General features: G+C 34.9%; 1 protein-coding gene across 1 annotated transcript; it reads right to left on the bottom strand.

The window, feature by feature from the left end:
• Positions 1–645: 645 nt before the first annotated feature.
• Positions 646–13,835, bottom strand: LOC110656678 (ankyrin repeat protein SKIP35). The gene is made up of 4 exons (XM_021813568.2): positions 13,680–13,835; positions 12,249–13,448; positions 7,372–7,804; positions 646–1,741 (listed from the first exon to the last, which is right to left on the bottom strand). The coding sequence occupies exons 2-4, from the start codon at positions 12,884–12,886 to the stop codon at positions 935–937; spliced, it is 1,878 nt and encodes a 625-aa protein (XP_021669260.2). The 5' UTR covers positions 12,887–13,448; positions 13,680–13,835; the 3' UTR covers positions 646–934.
• Between the last annotated feature and the right edge of the window lie 6,321 nt (positions 13,836–20,156).

Here is a 20,156-nt window from a genome sequence, read left to right as displayed (position 1 = left end):
ATATATATATATATATATTGTTTAATTCCATTTATTAATAATAATTTAGTTCAAACCAAGGTTAAATTCAGACAAAATAACATAAAAATTAAGTTTAAATTAAAAAATAATAAAAAATCAAAATCAATTAATTTGAACTAAATCCAACCGAACCGAAATAAAACAGTTCAATCCGATTCAATTTTTTACTCATTTCAGTTCGGTTCAATTTTTAAAATATATAATTCAATTTTCATGATTTAAGTTTAAATCAAACACCCACCCAACACAATTCACCGAAAAAGCCTAAGATCTCCCCTCAAGTCCTGATCCAGTTTCAATTCCGATCCAATCCGATTAAATCCAACAATCCAAATCAAATTTTTTTATTTTTCTAAACTATGAAACTCAATTTAGCCCAAAACCAGATCAGACAGTTCCTATTCAGTTTTAATTTGATTCATTCACAATTCCTATTCAACTTCGATCTGATTCATTTATAGTTCCAATCAAACATAGATTTGACTAGCCCTCATTGTAAACCAGCCCATGGCCAGGTCTATTCATAATAATGACTGACAATTGAGGAAGGAGGGGGGGGGGGGGGGGGGGGGGGGGGGGTTAGGGGGTTGTGGCGGGCGGAGGAGAAATAAGGAAGAACAAAGATAACAAAAAGATTATAATCGGCTAATATACACTCGCACCATATGTCAACCCTTTGTGACAATACTTGCTGTGTCTTACATATTACAGATCAACATGGACATCCATTAACACAGACATATGCTATAGAGATCGCAGAGAGATGCTAGGATTTTGGCCAGCCACATTATGGAAGGAAAACTGGCAACCTTAAAAGCTTTCACCTTAACCACTGCTGAAATATTTTATTGTCTATAGCATACATGAGGTACAAAGGGAAAAACTGGAGTGCAAATCTGCAGCGTAAAACATTCTAGCCAATGCTGTGAGTGTTAACCAAAAATGGAGGAAGGTGATGCTCCAAAATAGCCAAGAGCTCTTTGCCCTGGCTCACCCCTTCTAAAGACCCACCCCCAAGTCTTCTCACAGCTTCAACAAGCTGCCCTCGTAGCCTTTGTGAAAATAAACTACCACCTGCTGCAACACACTCCCTATACAGTGGCAAGTAAGCAATTGCCACCTTGAGAGGGCCTGGCAGATCCCTTATGCACATAGGAGATCCACCCCAATTCAAAATCCTTACAAGATTCATATAATGTTCTTCACCTTGTCTTAATCCATCCAAAAATGCCGCCTCTGACCAGTGCTCCTGAAGAAAAGCCCTAAGCTCAGGGGCAACAGCCTCATCGTCAGACCTAGCAATGGTGTCTGCAACAGCATAAGAAGCAGCAGGATCACCTAAGAAATCAGAACGAAGGAGAAATGCCACTCCATCAAGTGACCCGCCACTTCGCTCACCAGCAGCCTTGAGAATTTCAATGCTGAGAGCCGCAAGTACATGCTGAGGTACATGAGGGAGCAGATATGCAGCAACATCAACTTGGCTACTGGAAGTAGCAGCAGTAAGGGCAAGACAGAGTTCCATGTCACGGCAACCCCTGTTCACAAACCACTGAAGAACCTGCATACAGCCCCTTTCTGCTGCTCTCATCAAAGGGCCCAAGAAAGCTATAGCATTCCCCTCTTCAACTAGACATTCCATTGTGCCAATTTTGCAGTAATGAGAAGCAAAACCAAGCGCCAGATCAACATCAACATCCAAGCTGTTCCTTTGGGCAATCTGAACAGACATATCCTATGTTAGAAAAGCAAAAATGATATGCAAATGCAATTTAAATAGCATTAACAAACTCTCAGGTCCTCTCTCTCCCTCTCCCACTCTTTGCTGGAAAACAAATGTATAATAGGCATGCGTTTTGTAGATTGAGAAGTAATTGGAAGGTTGGGGCAGGAGAAAAAGAACACAAGGTCAAGGATCAGAACATATAAAAAACATCGAGGGACACCAGGTAATGCATCAGAACATATAAAAAACATCGAGAACAAACTTGGACAAGATGCCAACATATTCTGATAGGTATGAAATGCCAATACTTGGCCATCAGACTCATTCACGCTCCCAAAACTCAAATGCTTTTGGGTTTAATGGCTACTTTAAATATAAAAACTGAGATCTGAAGTCTGAACTAAGCATTTTATAACATTTACTTTATATGGACTATCACTCCTGAACCTTAATGTCCCACCTGCCCACTTGGATAATCAGGTCTAAATATTCCAATATGAATATAGCATCAAATGGGTTCCCTAATTGTTTCAACACTACAAGCAGAACCATATTTTGAGATACACAGTGATTTCTCTCAAACACTAACCAGGCAGACTACCTACAAAAGATCTACATATATAACGGTTCACAAATGCATATGTATGTCATATTTTCAAGGTTCACTGAAGGAAACCATCCTTTAAATTCAGGAAAAACATAACCCTTTTACCTGATAAGTTTTAGCTAGCCAACCCTGGTTTACATGCATTTACAGTTAACGCTCTACAGTCTTTGGACCTAGCTTACTCATTGTGTATCATCTAATTATAGCCATGTGATCAACAGAAGGCCTGATCACTCATATATAGTGCCATTCCAGTAAAGTCTTTTTCAGATTAATCAAAAAAACATAATAAACACGGCCCCTATGCATGAAAAACTGCTAACTTTCATTGCAAATAAAATTAATGTCAGCATTGTAATTCAACTTTCAATCTCCACCTTATCCTTTTGTTTTTAACTATACTATTTTTTCTCATAACCATGCAGAAATTTCCAATCAACCACTCCAAACCTAAGTCAATCATCAGCCTGCACCTTTTATTAAATTTTACATGAAGAAGAAAACAACATATCTACAATTCTTTTTTTTTTCCCATCAAATTTTTATCTCAGTTCTTATTTTCCTTTTTCGTTGCTACCATTGTGAGAAAATAGATCAGAAGAAGAATATTGAGAATGATTGAAGAGTTTGATTATTCCCTCCAGTTAATGGTGTCAATTTATAATCTGTACAGGACAACTAAATAGGAAATACAATCCTAATTAAATACGTAATTATAGTCACGATTCTACCACCTAAATATATTCACACAATCACTACAGATACACATATCCTAGCTATTTATGGTACATATCTTAACACTTCCCCTCAAGCTGGAGCGTACAAATCATATGCTCCAAGCTTGCTACAAATATATTCAATCCGAGAGCCTCTGAGAGATTTTGTCAGGATATCTGCTAATTGGTCATTTGAGCTAACAAAGCTAGTGGCAATACACCCATATTCAATCTTTTGTCTGATGAAATGGCAATCTACCTCTATATGGTCAACTTCACTCTGAGACATTCTAAATTGTTGGACTACAGTACTAAACCGTCCAAACCATGCTCTCAGAGATTATTTCAAGCCATATAAAGAACGTCGTAGGCGACAAACCAAACTAGACTCTCCCTGAACAACAAACCCTGGTAGTTGCTCCATATAAACTTCCTCAGCTAGCTTGCCATGTAAAAAAGCATTTTCGATATCCAGTTGATGAAGTGGCCAGTGATGGATGGCAGTTAAGGAAATAAGAAGACGAGTCAAGGTAATCTTAGCCACAGAAGAGAAGGTATCACTGTAAACGAGGTCAAAGATCTGAGTATAGCCCTTTGCAACAAAGCGAGCTTTAGGTCTATCAATCTAGCCATCAGGCCCTACCTTGACTGTATAAACCCATCGACAGCCAACAGTAGATTTGCCCTTTGGTAGTGGCACCAAATCCCAAGTGTCATTATTATAGAGAGCAGTCATCTCTTCAACCATTGCATTACACCATCTTGGATATTCCAAAGCTTCTCTAACATTCTTAGATATAGATACATTAGACAAAGAAGTGATAAAAGCATTGTAGGAAGGAGAAAAACGATGATAACTCACAAAATTATAAATAAGATGAGGATTTCGAGACGAACGAATATCTTTTCGGATGGCAATGAGAGGAGTAGCATTGTCTGTTGAAGGCGAGACCAAAATAGGTGAAGATGAAGGAGGGGTAGAGTCACCAGGAGCCGGTGTTGTACCTGTATCAAGCAAAGGAGCATCAATGGTGTTAGTGGGAGGATGAGGACGACGTGAGCAGACGTGTAGAGATGGTGGACTGATTGGTGGTGGAGGAAGAGTAGGAACTGATAAGGCGATGAGAATAAAAACCTTGGATATGGTGTTGGAGGAAAAATAGGGAGATGTTTCAAAGAATGTTACATCAGCCGACACAAAGTATTTATTTGTAAGTGAATTGTAGCATTTGTAACCTTTTTGAAGTCTAAAATAACCCAAAAAGACGCATTTTATTGATTTGGGCTGAAATTTGTCTTTGTCAGGAGTGTGATCATGAACAAAACAAATACAACCAAATACATGCAGGGACAACTGATGGACATCTTGGTCGGAAAACAAAATGGAATGAGGACTCTGATTCTACAAAACAGAAGAAGGCATTCGGTTAATTAAGTAACAAGCAGTAAAAATTGCATCTCCCCAAAAACGAAAAGAAACATTATGGTGAATGAGTAAAGTGTGGGCAGTCTCAACTAGATGACGATTCTTTCGTTTGGCAACCCCATTTTATTAAGGGGTATAAGCACATGAAGTTTGGTAAGTAATACCCTAAGAAGATAAGAACTGAATAAAGGGAGCAGACAAATATTCTTTTGCATTGTCACTACGAAGTATTTTAATAGAAACACTAAATTGATTACGTATTTCAGTAGAGAATTTTTGAAATATAGAAAATAATTCAGAACGAGTCTTCATTAAAAATAACCAAGTGCAACGAGAATAATCATCAGCAAAAGTAACAAAATAATGAAATCCCAAAGTTGTACTGACACGACTTGGACCCCAAATGTCTGAATGGACAATTTCAAACATGGAATCAGCCCTATTGTTGACTCGCTTGAGAAAGAAAACACGACTTTATTTCCCAAGTTGACAAGACTCACATTCAAAAGAAGAAAAATTAGAAAGACAATGAACTAATTTTTGCAATTTGGCAAGACTCGGATGACCCAGACGATTGTGAAAAAGAACAGCGGAAGTGATAGAGGCAAAAGCAACTGGAGAATTTGAAGTAGAAAGATGGTACAACCCTTGTGACTCACATCCTACTTCAATCATATTCCCCATACTCCGATCCTACACAATAACAGAGTCAGTTGTAAAGCTAACAGAACAATTGAGATTTTTAGTCAATTTACTAATGGAGATTAAATTATATGGGCATTCTGGAGTGAATAAAACTGTGGTTAAAGGAATAGATGGAAAGTTTTTACTTATCGTATGCCCTTAACTGAAGTTTGTGAACCATTAGCCAAAGTAACTTTAGACAAAATCGGCGAAGAAACTAGAGATGAGAAAAAACTTTTGTTACCAGATATATGATCAGAAGCACCCGAGTCTGGGATCCATGGACTAGTAAGCGAAGGCTATATTAGACAAGCAAAGGAATTACCAGAATGAGCACTGCTAGAAGATTGTTGTTTGGCTGTTTGATATTGTAAATACTCTTTGTAATCAGCTCCCGTTAATAGGATAGAACTTGGTACCTGATCCTTTCCATCAGGTAATGGAATAATAACATTTTCACCGGATTGAGCCATATGAGCAGTTGATCGGCCCACATTATTTGACCGAATGGAGCGTGGTGGTCGACCATGAAGGGCCCAACAAGTGCCTAGAGTGTGATTACTCTTATCACAATAAGTCCAATGGAGCGTTTTACCCTTGCCTCTCTGATAAGTACCCTGTCTCGGTTGGGTTCCACTTTGTGCAGCTAAAGCTGAAGATTCAATTCCAGAGAAATTATTCTTATTGAGTGAGATGTGTAGAAGCCTAGATCCTCTAGAGTGGGAATAACCGGACTAGTTAATATCTGGTATCTAACAGAATCAAGGTCAGGTCTTAGCCCAATCAATGCCAAAACCATAAATAACATGTCCCACTGTTGCTCAGAAATATTATCAGTACATGGCATGATAGAATTAAATTCATCTTTCAGTGATTCTACCTGTCCCGAATAACTAGACATATCTTGTTGATTTTGCTACAGATGAACCATATCTAATACTACCTTATAAATATGCTGCACATCATTTGTATATAAGGTTTTCGCCTTAATCCAGACTTTGCAACAGGTTTTACAAGACTGAAAAATATTAAGTAATTTTTGGTCTAGAGAATGCCACAAGAGACTACATAATTGAGCATCAATCTTAGTCCAATAAGCTCTATTTGTTAAAGCTATATCTATGGCATTTTTAACCAAGTGGTCATCATACCCCTGCCCCATAAACCATAATTCCACTGATACAGCCCAAGACATATAATTTTGACTTCCTATTAATTTAACAGTAGTAATAGCTGGTGAATTACCAATGGAAGAAAATATGGGTTTGAGAATCTCAAAACCTGTGTTGGATATGGGTGTGAAAATCTCAGAACTTGTGTTGGAGGCTGTATTGGAGGACTCCTCAATCTCAGACATGTTGGCAAGAGAAGCACACTGAAATGTTGCTAAGAAATACGTCAGAAAAGCCTACTGTATAAAGAGATAGTGATAAAAAGGTGAGAAACAGGTGACGGGATCAGCGTGGTTGAGGTCGCCTGAGGCCGGCGAGTCAACGGGAAGAAGCGCATGAAGGTGCGTGTACCGGAGTCTTTCGTCGGCGGTCAATGGAGAGGCCGATCCTGGGCTGGGTAATCCACTAGGTTATGCTGTGACAGCCACGGACTCCCAGAAAGTGACCGGAAAAAGAGAGAAAGTTCCTCCCTATGAGGACTTTGTTTCATATTTTAAATCAGACCCACCGAGGGCTCTGATATCATGTGAGAAAATAAAACAGAAGAAAAATATTGAGAATGATTGAAGAGCTTGATTATTCCCTCAAGCCAATGGTGTCAATTTATAATCTGTATAGGACCACTAAATAGGAAATACAATCCTAATTAAATACGTAATTATAGCCATGATTCTAGCACTTAAATATATTCACACAATCACTACAGATACACATATCCTAACTATTTATGGTAAATATCTTAACAACCATTAAAAAAAAAAAAATCATTTGAAATTTTTAAAAAAAGGAAAAGCATTTCAGATCACCACCAACACCACCTAGTAATGGATAATTGTTGAGAATTGGACATGGACATTAAAAGTATTCTAACCATATGTCTCTTTCTATCTGAACAAGCTTGTAAGAATCTTTCCACAAAAAAAAAAGATTTTTTTCCCTTACCAATTAAAGTAGACCCAGAAAAAAGAGAAAGAACCACAAAGAAATGGAATGTCATCCTGAAAAATAAAATTATTTACCTGCAATAAGATGCGCACGAGTTCTGTACTTCCAAAACGAGAGGCTTCAAGAAAACACTGGTTGACATTGTCTGCCCCCCCTTCAACTAGCATACCCAACAATCCTTGGATTGCAGTAGCCGATATCCCAGATGCCCAGCCAGGATCAAATGAACTAGAGAATAAAGTAAGAGGAAAACAAGCTGCATCAAAGGCTTCTGTGAAATCCTTCCCTGTGAGTTGATTGCCAGCTAGGTCTAAAAATGTCTTGAATGCAGATAATTGAAGTTGAATCTCAATGGCAGAGTTATGACTCACTCTTTCCCTGTTGCCCTGGCAACGAGAATGAAAGCCTATGCATTTCAAAGCCCATTCAGTGAACTTTTGAACCTTGGCACCAGCTTCTGCCTTCAAGACCTCATCCCCATTGCATTCTTGGAGACGCTCATGCAGCCTAAAAAAACATGCAAAGCAAAACAAAAAAGGCAAATTAGCACATGCTAAAATCCCAAGTATCAGTCAGTATACACTCTATCAACAACTAGACAAGCAATCTAATTTTTCCGCTCAGGTTAATGACCCAAAAATCCAAACTCTGTATTAACTATCAATCATGCTATTTTTTTTTTTTTGTATCAGTAACATACAACTACTTCAACATTGATGCTATGAAGGCACCCATATGCTGATATAGATTTATATTTTATGCAAAAGATATGAGAAACACTTACTGATGTGGCATTTAAATTATTATAGAATTTAGTCATCATTAAATTTGTTGAAATGCCATTTAAGATTTTGAAACATTTTTTTAGCAAAGGAAAATTTGATTTTTCACTCTCTCCTGCATTCTGTATCGCTTCTTTCTCATGTTTTATGTATAAAATATGGTCCATCAGCATCTAGGTGCTTTTGCACATGCATGTTCTATGCTAGCCATAATTGACAGTTTGACACCAGTGTTAAAAATTGATATTTGGAGTTTGGACCAACATTTTGATTTTGGGTCATTAGACCTAAATTCAAGTATTTAGGTTCTATCATACAAAAAAACAAAGCTTTCGATGAGAATATAGCCCATAGGATCAATACAGGATAGATAAAATGGAGAAGTGCGACGGGTGTACTATGCAAACATAAAATCCCTAAACAGTTAGACTAGTTATGTTGTATAGGAGTGAATGCTGGGCATCTAAGGTATAACATATCCACAAGACGAGTGTGGCAACTGGCAAAAATGTGGATTTTAAAATGGATATTTGATAACACAATAATGGATAAAATTAAAAATGATCACATATGTTCGAGAATGCAAGTAGCACATATTGGAGATAAAATGAGAGAGGGCCGATTAAGAAAGTTTAGTCATGTTTATCGTAGATCATCAAATAAACCAGTACAGAAATGTGATAATTTAGTAGGGAAAGGAGTGAGACGAAAAATGGGGAGACCTAAAATGATAAGGAGAGAAGTAGTAGCAAAGGATTTACAAGTATTGGATATTGATGTGGATTTGATGTCTAATAGAGCTGAATGGCGAAAAAAAATCCATATATCTAACCTCAACTAGTTTCGGATTAAGGCTTAGTTGTTGTTATTATTGGGTCATTAGACCTTTTTCACTTTTATTAAGTTGAAAGGACAAGAAGCAAGAACTCCCATTGCCTACATATAATTTTCCATAGAAAGACTTCAAAACCTTTCTACACAAGGGGATCTTATTTTAGACCAGAGAATTATCCCAAACACTGGCAGTAAATTGTAGCTTTTCAAGCTCTGAATAACTATATGCATGCAAAATATTTTCTAAAAGCACACTAGCAGAATAAAAGAACAATCTCTTTTCTCCAAAATTTAAGAATTACTAAAACAATCTCTTTGATGAAGTATCTCAAATCAAAGTAAATCAACCAGCAAAAGTAAATAAAAGTTGTATAAGAGAAAGATGAAAGCACAACATATCATGCCTGCATATAGAAGACAGACACTGAAAATTTTAAACACACAACAGCAGTAATTCACGAAGCACTAAATAGATATGTACTTGTTTTCAGGATCACCATTCACAAAATTGACAAACTGAGTTCACTCTGAAAATATTGGCATTCTATACATTTTTCCCCCTTCAACAAATAAGATCTTTCCTAGAAGTCCTATCTTATATCAGCAAGTACATGTGAGTATCTGGGAAGTAAATTGCGGTGTTTCATTAACTATAAATCATCACTAGATGTATGATGCCTAACACATGCACCTTCCTTAACTATTAGTCACAAATAGCATATAAAACCACATGCATGCCTAGGCAAGTACAAATTATTCCTAACCATTTCTTAGTTCTCTTATTTTTCAGCTTATTTGGCATGACAAATGCAAATTTGAAATCACTGACTCCACAGTTTAATTGATAAAGTAATGCAGGTCCCAAAGTATTTCCCTGCTCTCATAAATTAAATAATTTAAAGGAAAGATACATATCATGCGAATATTCACATATAATATTTGCTATTTACATTGCACCATTATTGCAATATCTTTTAGTGTTGGAAGAGGGAAGGAAAAATTTTCACTACAGATAGTGATGAAATTAAAAAAAAACAAAAGCTTGGCAAAAACTTCTCAAAGGGGAAAATATTACGAGACAAACAGAATTATTAAAAAAAAAAAAATACAAGCATTTTGAGATAGAGACAGCAGCTTATTCTGTATGCTTCAATATATGGTTATATGCATGCAAGCAAGTATGCTACATAGGAATTAGGATTAAAGCCAAATGGATGAAATGGATAAGCGTGAAAGTAATCCTATATGACCACAAAATTATCAGCTAAGTTGACGGGGAAGTTTTAGGAATTATAATATATGGTTGCTGTTAGGCTGGGAAAACACATATATGAAAAATTAGTTGGTAGATATGAAGATGCTAACATGAATGTACGTAAATAAAATGATGAACTGGATAAGAAATGAATGCATTCATAAGAAGATGAAGTTGGCAACATTTATAAAAAGTTCAAAGAAGGGAGATTGGGTTATTGAGATGGTATGAGTATGACCATCATAAACCAACAAATGCATTAGCATAGAAGGTTGCATGTTGACATTGGAGGAGAAAAGAAATCAAGGGATAGATCCAGGATGGCATGAGGACTGAGGATGAGACAAGGAAAAAGGATTTAGCAGTTACAAGACAGGATGTCTTAAAGTTAAACCAAATGGATCGGTTACTAGTTTAATGTTAAAATTTAGTTGAGCATGTTGGAAGCAAATATTCCTAAAAATTAGCATATAAAAGTATGTAGAAAACAAGCTAATCTTATATTAATGAGCCAGAAAAGCTTGCAAACAAGGGCTTCTTTAAGAAAAACAGCTGGAGTGAGGATCACATCTAAAAAAGCTTAGATGAGATTTCTATTCCTCTTTCCCGAGCAGTACAAGCAGCAAATTACAAAAAATGTTAACCCAAGAGTTTTAACACACATGCACTGAAGACTAGAAACAAATAAAATGTTCCAACAAGAACTTCTAAATTAAACTCATCCTTCACATCTAGCTTTGAATTAATTCCATTTCCCTTTTAGAAATTTTTATACAACTTTAAAAGGCAAAAAGGTCTAATTTTACAATTGCCGATAGAAATGGGTATGCTTGAAAGAACCCTGAGTTTAAGAGAAAAAGAGGAAGCAGGGATGCTGGTATAGTTGGCAGAAGCAAAGGACAAAAACTAAACCAACGTGAAAAAGGCTGTCATAAACAAAAGCTATGAACTTCCAAATAATCTCCCATAGGAGAAGCATTTTCATATAAAATAGAAACGTAATTAAAAAAAAAAATTCATAATGGGAGAAGAACTCACTTTCAAAATAAAAAAAAAAAAAATGGATGCCCCTCACTATAAGAAGGAATGTCTCATGATAAGCAAAGTACTAGAGGTGTAAACGAACCGAGCCGAGCCGAGCTTTAAAGAGTTCACGCTTGGTTCGTCAAAATTTTTTCGAACTTGAGCCGAATATCTATAAACTCAAACTTTATTTATTTAGAAAACGAGCTCTAAACAAGCTGAACCAAACTGGATTTTTATCAAAATGAGTCTCAGGTAACTTCACTCATTTACAAAATGATTTTAGGTTTATGATTATGAAGTTCAAACTACGTAATTTTGATTAGCTCTCATATAAAAAATAACTTAATTTTCATAAAAAATTAAATTTAAATTACAAATAATTATATTTAATAATTACATTTTATATATTGATTATATCATAATTTTAAACAATAAATTATTTTTAGAATATATCTAAACAAAATAATAATTATTTATAATATAATGAATACAATAACTAATATAAATATTTTTACATACAAGCTTGTTCATGAATTTGCTCGCGAGCCTATAAATAAGCCGGTTCACGAGTCTTAACGAGCCGAATACTACTAAACTTGAACTCGGCTTGTTTATTAAATGAGCCTAAAAATCGAGCTCAACTTCGAGCTAGACTCATTTTCTAAAAAAGCCGAGCCAAACTGAGTCTCGAGCAACTGGCGAACAGCTTGGTTTGTTTACAGCCCTACAAAATACCAACAAAAGGTACCACATACAACAAGAATAATAAATAGGCACAAGAATAAGATTAACAATAAACCACAGAACTCCAAAGTCAAAGCAAACAGAAAGATAATAACAATAAAGCAAGCTTTTATGCAAGCATTTATGCAAGCATTTATGCAAGCATGCATGCATGTATATACACACAGGCATGAGGATTGATCGAGTTTTGGGTCTCATAAATGACTTCCAAATATATCCACATAATTGGAAAACAAAACGCCCATTGTTCCAACCCATAAGAAATGAGATTGTTAAATCCTTCCTTTTGTTTAGTGTATGTAAAACATACCTTTGAGCCATTACAGTTACAGTATCTGCAAGACTCATTGTTCGGCTCTGGCAGGCAGAGACACATGAAGCCAGAAATGAAGTCCTCAGAGCAGCTCTAGTGAAGTCATAAGCGCCATTGGCAATAATCTTCTTGATCAATCCAGTTATCCCATGAAGCTCTTGCTGTGTGCTCAAAAACCAAATAGAGTCCAGAGTGATGCATAAGGTATCATTAAGGGTCTGTGGATCTGCCAACAGAATCAGACTCTCAGCAAGCTCCCAATCATGCGAACTCACAGCACCTTGAAACAACCGACCTAAATCAATCCTGTCTTGCTTAGTAAGTTTCCTGTCATGGCCAATATTCTCTTTATTGCCAATCTCAGACTCAATTACAACCACATGTGACTTGAGTTTCTTTGCACCACAACGATACACACCACACCTTCTTGACTCTTTACTTACAAGGGGTCCTTCTCTTGAGAAAACCACATTACTTCCTTCACCTTTTTCTGATGTCAACCGTTGAATTTCATTCTTTGGACTTCCAATTTCATTCTCTTCGATTTCCATTTCAGCACAGTAGGAGTCCTCAGAGTTAACCCCATCACCCATACACATACTGGTCCCTTCTACATATAACATCTCCTCTTCCATTTTTACTAACTATACTAGCTCACCAGCACTAAGAAGAAGAAAAAGCAAACGCTTAATTCTCACTGACAACACAAGGCAACATCCTGCAAAAGCTACTAAACTGACTAATCTTCTATTGAAGAAATGTAACGAAATCTTCCTACTTCAAAATCCCAATTCCACAGAAAGAAATGCCTGTTTCCTAAAAACAGAAATTCCAATTTCCTTTCCCTTATCTCAGACAGTTCACAGCTCCATATGATTTCATCCAACCAAGAGTAGAAGTGTAAACCCCGATTGGTAAATAATAATAATAATAATAATAATAATAACAACAACAACAACAACAAATCCAAGATTAAACCTCAAATCAGAACCCAAAAGGATAATTTAGAATTTCGAACCAAATTTGTATATGGCAATCCGGAAATGATCGGAATCCACCGTAAACAGGCAGGAAAAAAGATCAAAAGAGGCAAACCCACTGTTTACGGGGAAATGGATACATAGTTCCATCAGTAGGAGACCCTAGAATTCATAAACCCCTCCTCCATCAATCGATTCAAGGATCCAGAACCAAACCCTAAAACAGAAAACGCATTTGCATCAATATGCAGGTACAAAAATCAACATGTAACTTAATTTCTAAAAGAAAAAAAAAAAAAAAAAACCCCACAAATATTCCAGCAACTAACTAAATAGACGTTGTTCGGAGAAAGAGAAACAAAAAATAAAATAAAATAAAGGAAAGAGAATGGGAAATCAGAAAGCAGAAATAGTAATAAGAAATAAAAGCGAGATTGAGATAGCTGACCTGAACTGTAAATTGAGAGATAGAGAGAGAGAATGGAAGAGAAAAACCCTCTGCCTTTGGTCTTCAGTATTTGAGAGAATTTAGTTTTTCTTTTTTAGACACCAAAAAAGAAAATTAAAAAGCCAAAAAATAGCTTTGTCTCCACTATACTTTCTCTCATTTAATTTTCCATTTTAAATTTCTTTAAAAAATATTCCTTTAAAAATTGCAATTGCTTTCTTATACGCTTAATTACTTTATTACCAAAAATAAAATAATTTAATATAAATTTATAATTCATGCTATGAGATTTTTTTGAAATGATTTTTTTAAAATAGTTAATTGTGAAAGTATATTTATTTAACTGAAAAAAATAATTATTAAGAAGAGTATATTTAATGCAATTAATTATTTTAATTTAATACAAATTTTTTAAAATTTTACAAAAAATATAACATGAGATAATTTTACAATTCATCTGACATTATTTTCAAAAAATATAAATTTTTTTGTAAAATGTACGATTATATGTAATATCAGTACTATTTTAATTATTTTAATTTTCATATAATGAATGAATAACATAATTCTATAATTTTTTTAATAAAATTTGTCATATATAATTTATCCATTGAAATTTTATAAAATATTATTTTTTTAAGTGTAAAATGCTATTTTTTTTCTTTTAAATTAATTAATTTTTCATAATTAATTATTTTACTGAAAAAATATTAATTTATAAAAATCTTAAGGAATAAATTTTAAAATTTTGTTAAATCATCTTATTTTCTATAACAAAATAAATTTACTTTCTAATAAAATCAATAATCATATAATATAGCATTACTACTTTTTAAGGGGATGTACATGATACATGAGTATTAAAAAAAGTATTTGTTTTGAGTTATAAACTAATCAAATTAAAATATAAATTTTAAAAATTGATAGATATATCTGTTTATAATAATTTTTTAGCTTATATGCTAATATTATAAACTAAAAAAAAAGTTAAGAGAAACTAACTTTTTATTATGGTGCTTATACATATTTTACCTATACGCTAATTTAATCAAATATTTCACCATACTATTCTTATTTAAGTTTAAAATTTCATAAAATATTTCATTTAGTACATTTTTTTAGTAATTTTAACAATAAATTACTTATAAGGTACTTTATATTAAACATGTCAGCTATCTATTAATAATTTATAAATATTTTAATCAAACATATAATTATTTAAGATTTTAAATGCTTATAAATTTAAATAACTTATAAGCACTAAATACTTATAAGTTTATCTATCCATTTATATACTTAAAAACAAGCCTTGCCATGTAGCAAATCATTTTAAGAACTTAATATGTGACATTATAAGAAAACTAGCACAACGCCAATGCTATGCATAGGTAATCTGTAATTAATTTTTAATTTTTAATTACATTTTAAGTAAGAAAAAATTATTACTACTAAATTAATTTTAAATTAAATTTTCTCTCTTATTTAATTTAATAAATTTTTACATGTTATAATAATAAATTTTTAATTAATTTATGATATAATTAATTAAAATACATATTTAATTCTTTTTTATACATATATTATAGTAGTTTCCATAATTATTTCATTGAAAATATAATAAAAGTACATTATTCAAAAAAATAATTTAAATTTCATGAAATTTTTATATTTTATCTCATAATTTATGTAAATTAATATTTATTTTTTTTTGTAAATTACATAACATACATCAGATTAATAAAAAATAATATTATTTTAAAAATATATAATATAATATTTTTTGTTATTAATATAATAAAAAAATATTAAATTACTAATAGTGACTTGACTTATTAATTTTAATAATAATGAAAATATATAACATTATTATTAATTAAGAATAACATTCTATCATATTAATTTTTAAAAATATTATATCTAAGTGTAAATTTTTTTTATTAATCCAATATATTTTTTGTAAAATAATTCCTTGATAAAAATAGTTATCATTTTATATAAATTTATAATATAAAATAAATACATTTTATAAAAATTAAAATTTTAAAATGTCGTCATTTTCTATTAATATAATAAATATTAAAAATACATACTATCTTTCAAAAGATAAATATATATAATTTTAATACTATAACTTTAATTATTTTTAATCATATTTATTTATAATTAAATTTTTTATATAATTATATTTATAATTTATCTTTGAAATTCTACTTTTATATAAAAATATAATTAAGAGATAATTTATATGTAACATCCCTAAATTTTAAATTTATTATTTTATGAGTAATTATTTATATTTTGTTTTATTTAAATTTTGAAAAATTATTTGAAATTTTTCAGATTTTAGAAATCGGGTTCGATTCTCTAAAAATATAAAACTTTGATGATTTTTAAAAATTAATTTATAAACCACGTAGCAAAACTAAAAATATATTTGGACTCTACAAATTTTTTTGAGTTTTCTATAATTTTTTCAAAATTTTTGGGCCTTATTTTCGATCCCAAGGCAGAGTAAAAAATTCAAATTTTTATATATAGAATCGAATCGATCGAATCAAACTGGATAGGGTCGAACCGATCGAATCAGACCGGCCCTTCACTTTTTCTTTTCTCCTCCTGCGTCGCCCGACCCTCTCCCCTTCTCTCTTCATTTTCTCTCTCCTCCCTCCGCCCCTCGCTGGCCAGCCGTCAACCAGCCCTCCCCCACACTCCAGCGCACCTCCCCCGCCCCTCCCCTGCTGCCGGCAAGCCCCCAGACCTCCGGAAAAGTCTCGCGAAACCCACCTAGCGCGCGCACGCCGTTTCGCCTTTCCGGCCAAAATTCGGTCGATCCGGCCACTAATCGAATCGGGTATTGTGTCAAAACTCATCTATACCTCGAGAATTTTCCATAGACACCAAGAACACCAAAATCCATTGAGTGGTTTGCCTAATTTTTGTCCGGAAAGTTTTAACCCATTTTGACTTTTGAGCTAAATTTCTCCCAAACCGTGAACCCCAGGAGAAAACCGAAAGTACCAAAGTGCTCCACTCGTTGAGGGCTTCGCGGCAATATCAATTTCAAAATTTTCTGACATCGTTTTTCGATGAGTCCCGCGAAACTTCATATTATTTTTTCGAGCACTAAATGAGCTTAGAAAATTCCGTAAAAATTATGTACTAACCCCCGTGTTGTGGGCTTCGTGTAGGTACCTTCAATTCGTGGAAATTCAACGGTTGTCCAGGTCTGTAAATTTTGGATCGGACAGACAGGCTATCGAAAAAGTCTCAGAATTAGGTCAAGATTTTGGCTACTCCACCGTTGTCAGATGTCTCAAATGCGTTCCTGGGGTCAGAATCGATATAGGTAAACCCAAACCTTACTTTTTCTTAATTATCTAGTGCTTGAATTTAATTAAAAATCTATAAAATATTCGTGGTAGCTTAGAAAATTATAATTCCTCTTGCATTAGCTTAGTAATATTGCTAAGGACCGCAGGGCAAAGTTTTAGAATTTTTAGAGCTCATATGGGTAGTTTTTGCAAAAAGGGTTAATTATAAGAACTAAGCTGTAATTTTTCACATTGTGATTGTTGACTGTTTGGATGGGCCCAAGAGGGGCTATGTGATGTGATTGAGTTGTGGATGTGTGATCTGTGGATATAGAAGTGCATTTTGAGCCCTTTTGCAGGTTGGATAGGTTCTAGGTATAGGGGAGACTCTGCCAGATTTTCAGTACGACTTAGGACATCTTTGGTCTTTTCTTAGTTTGTATTTAGTCAAATGTATTAAATAATTATAATAAAATTGTCAGGTGAGCCGGGACAGCCTTCCTTCTCCACCCAGCAACCACAGTGACTTCAATTTAAGTCTGTGAGTAAAATATTAATTTTAATTGTAATTTCGATATTATTATATGTTTAAGCATGCCCATGCATCACTTATAAATATGTATCTATATAGTTAAATACTAGGCATATTTTATATTGCATTCATAATTGTTGAAGTGCCATAAATGTTGTTTGTGGTAATTTGAAGCAGTGTGTGTGCATGGCGTGCGTGTGGTATGATATTGGATATGGACAGGATGGGTAGACACAGATTGAGAGACACTCGCTGAGACCCGATCCTTCGGGGTAGACACAGTTTGAGAGACACTCGCTGGGACCTCGCATTTGGTTTATTAAGCGAAAGTTCGGCTTGAGAGACACTCGCTGGCAAAGGTTGGATTAAAAGGGCTATATAAGGGATCAGCTCCCATATATGTATTGCTTGACAGTGTTGGGTGTGTAAGTGCTCCAAATTGCTTTTTTGCTGTTATGATATGAAAATTATGATGATGTTGCATTTCACTCCATATGGTGCATTAGCTTTAGATAGTTATAGAGATTATGATTAAAATTTGTATTTTACTCTTTGAGTCGAATGCTCACTCCTGTTCATCTATTTTTCCAGGCTACAGGAGGATTATTTATTGTGGCTAACCTGCTCTTCTTCTTTGCAGGTCCATTAATAGTATTTAATGTATTTTGTACAATTGAGTTAAATTTTAGACTCCGTATGTGTTAGAAGCACTTATTTTTATTTTGGGCATGTATTATAAAAGTTATGTTGGACTTGTAAAATTATTAACTGTATGCATGATGGGATTAGATGAGGGAGCTGAGCTCCCATTTGAGTTATGGCATTTTGATTATGTGGAGGGTGAGCTGAGCTCCCTAATTTATTATATATTGTGTTTACAGGTCGGGCGAGTAAAAAACTTCCTGTTGAATAGTCCATTTTATGGCTAGACTCTGTCTAGTTGAATTCTTAAAATTGGGCCCAAATGGGCCTTAGAGTTGGGTTGAGGAATAGTTAGGCTTGCTACGGGCCTCGAGGGTTTTAGGCTGGCCCAGGTTCTAGTGCCGGTCCGACCTATAGGTTGGATCGTGACAAATGTGGTATCAGAGCTTAGGCTCCAGATTCATAGGGAATATACGTCTAAAGTTTTGGGAAGAGTCTAATAGGAGTCACATGCGGAGAATAGGGTCCACATTCGTCCTTGCATTGTCATCCTTATTTCTAGTTTTTGCTTTATACAATTATGTGTAAATATGAGTCTATAGAGCTGTGTAAATGCCATTTTGAATTTTTGTGGTCTAATGCTATTGAATTTTAGGAAAATACGTAGAAGCAGAAGAGCTGCCACTGTACCAGAACTGGATGTGCCTAACGTGGTGTCGGCACAGGATGAGACGCCTGCCTCGAGGAGTCAGGGTAGGAGACCTAGAGCTGCTCAAGTAGAAGAGCAGCCGCCACCAGTTCAGGAACAGTCTTTTATGGCCCAGGGTCCCATGGACCAAATGGCAGCTACCTTAGCCGAGTTGTAGAGAACCATCGATATGATGGCACGGTATATGATCCACCCTCCCCAACAACAACAGTCCACCGTACCAAGAGGGAAACCTTACAAACAAATAATTAATTTTAAGAAGTTGGTGTCTGGTACTTATGATGTGTCAGATGATGCCTATCGGTTTTTGGATTCCTGCAAATAGGTAGGGATGGAGTTGCAGTTAATTGATAGGAGGCTTATAGAGTGTGTATAGCATGTAATGGGGCATGTGCCTAGGCAATGGATGAACGACTACATATTACCTCATATTAAAGGTTTGTCTTAGACTTAGTTTGTGGAACTGTTTATCAATAGGTTTGTGCCAGAAAGCTTTAGAGACCAAAAACAGTGGGCCTTTGAGGCCTTAAGGCAGTGGCGAATCCAGTAAATGAATATGCTCTGAGAATTTAGGCGGCGAGTATGGCCCCACAATAGTGGCTACAGAAAGTATAAAGGTAAAGAGGTTCCTCAAGGGGCTGGACAGGAAGTATGCAAACCTGGCCATAATGTCTGATCAGTCTTTTGATATGGTAGTTGATCAAGCCTGACAAATTGAGATTAGCTATACAGGAGATAACAGTGGAAGGGCAAAGAAGAATAAAGCAAAAGGTGTTTCAGGTATTCCCTACACGGGTACCACGGATAGTGGCAGCCAAAGTCATTATAGAGGAAGAGGTAGAAGCAACAAGAAGGGTGGTTTTAAACATAAATCTCGGGGGTTAAGATCAGGGTATGGATCCAGCAGTGGTCATAGTTCGGGTTATAGCAGTTCTGGGTCTGGTTCAGGATCCTCCTTGGCACCTTGTACATAGTGTGGAAGAGGACATTCAGGACCTTGTATGATGGGTTCAGGAGTATGTTTCTGGTGTGGCCAGTAGGGTCACTTTGCTAGAGAATGTCTAGTGTTTAGCGAGCCACAGATCGGGTCACAGGGTTCTATTACAAATGTTCCTCGTCAGTTGTATCCTGGTGCTTCGGCATGGCGATCGATTCAGCCGCCGAGGACAAGTAGGACGTGGATTTGGAGGTAGGTCAGGAGGTAGAAGTCTATATCAGGGTTCTGCAAAGCAGGGTAGGGGTCAAGCTCAGGTTTTTACCTTGACCCACCAGGATGCTCAGGC

The sequence above is a fragment of the Hevea brasiliensis genome, chromosome 9 (genome assembly GCF_030052815.1).
Source record: "Hevea brasiliensis isolate MT/VB/25A 57/8 chromosome 9, ASM3005281v1, whole genome shotgun sequence".
Lineage (NCBI taxonomy): Eukaryota > Viridiplantae > Streptophyta > Magnoliopsida > Malpighiales > Euphorbiaceae > Hevea > Hevea brasiliensis.
This window is presented reverse-complemented; position numbering and strand designations above follow the sequence as displayed.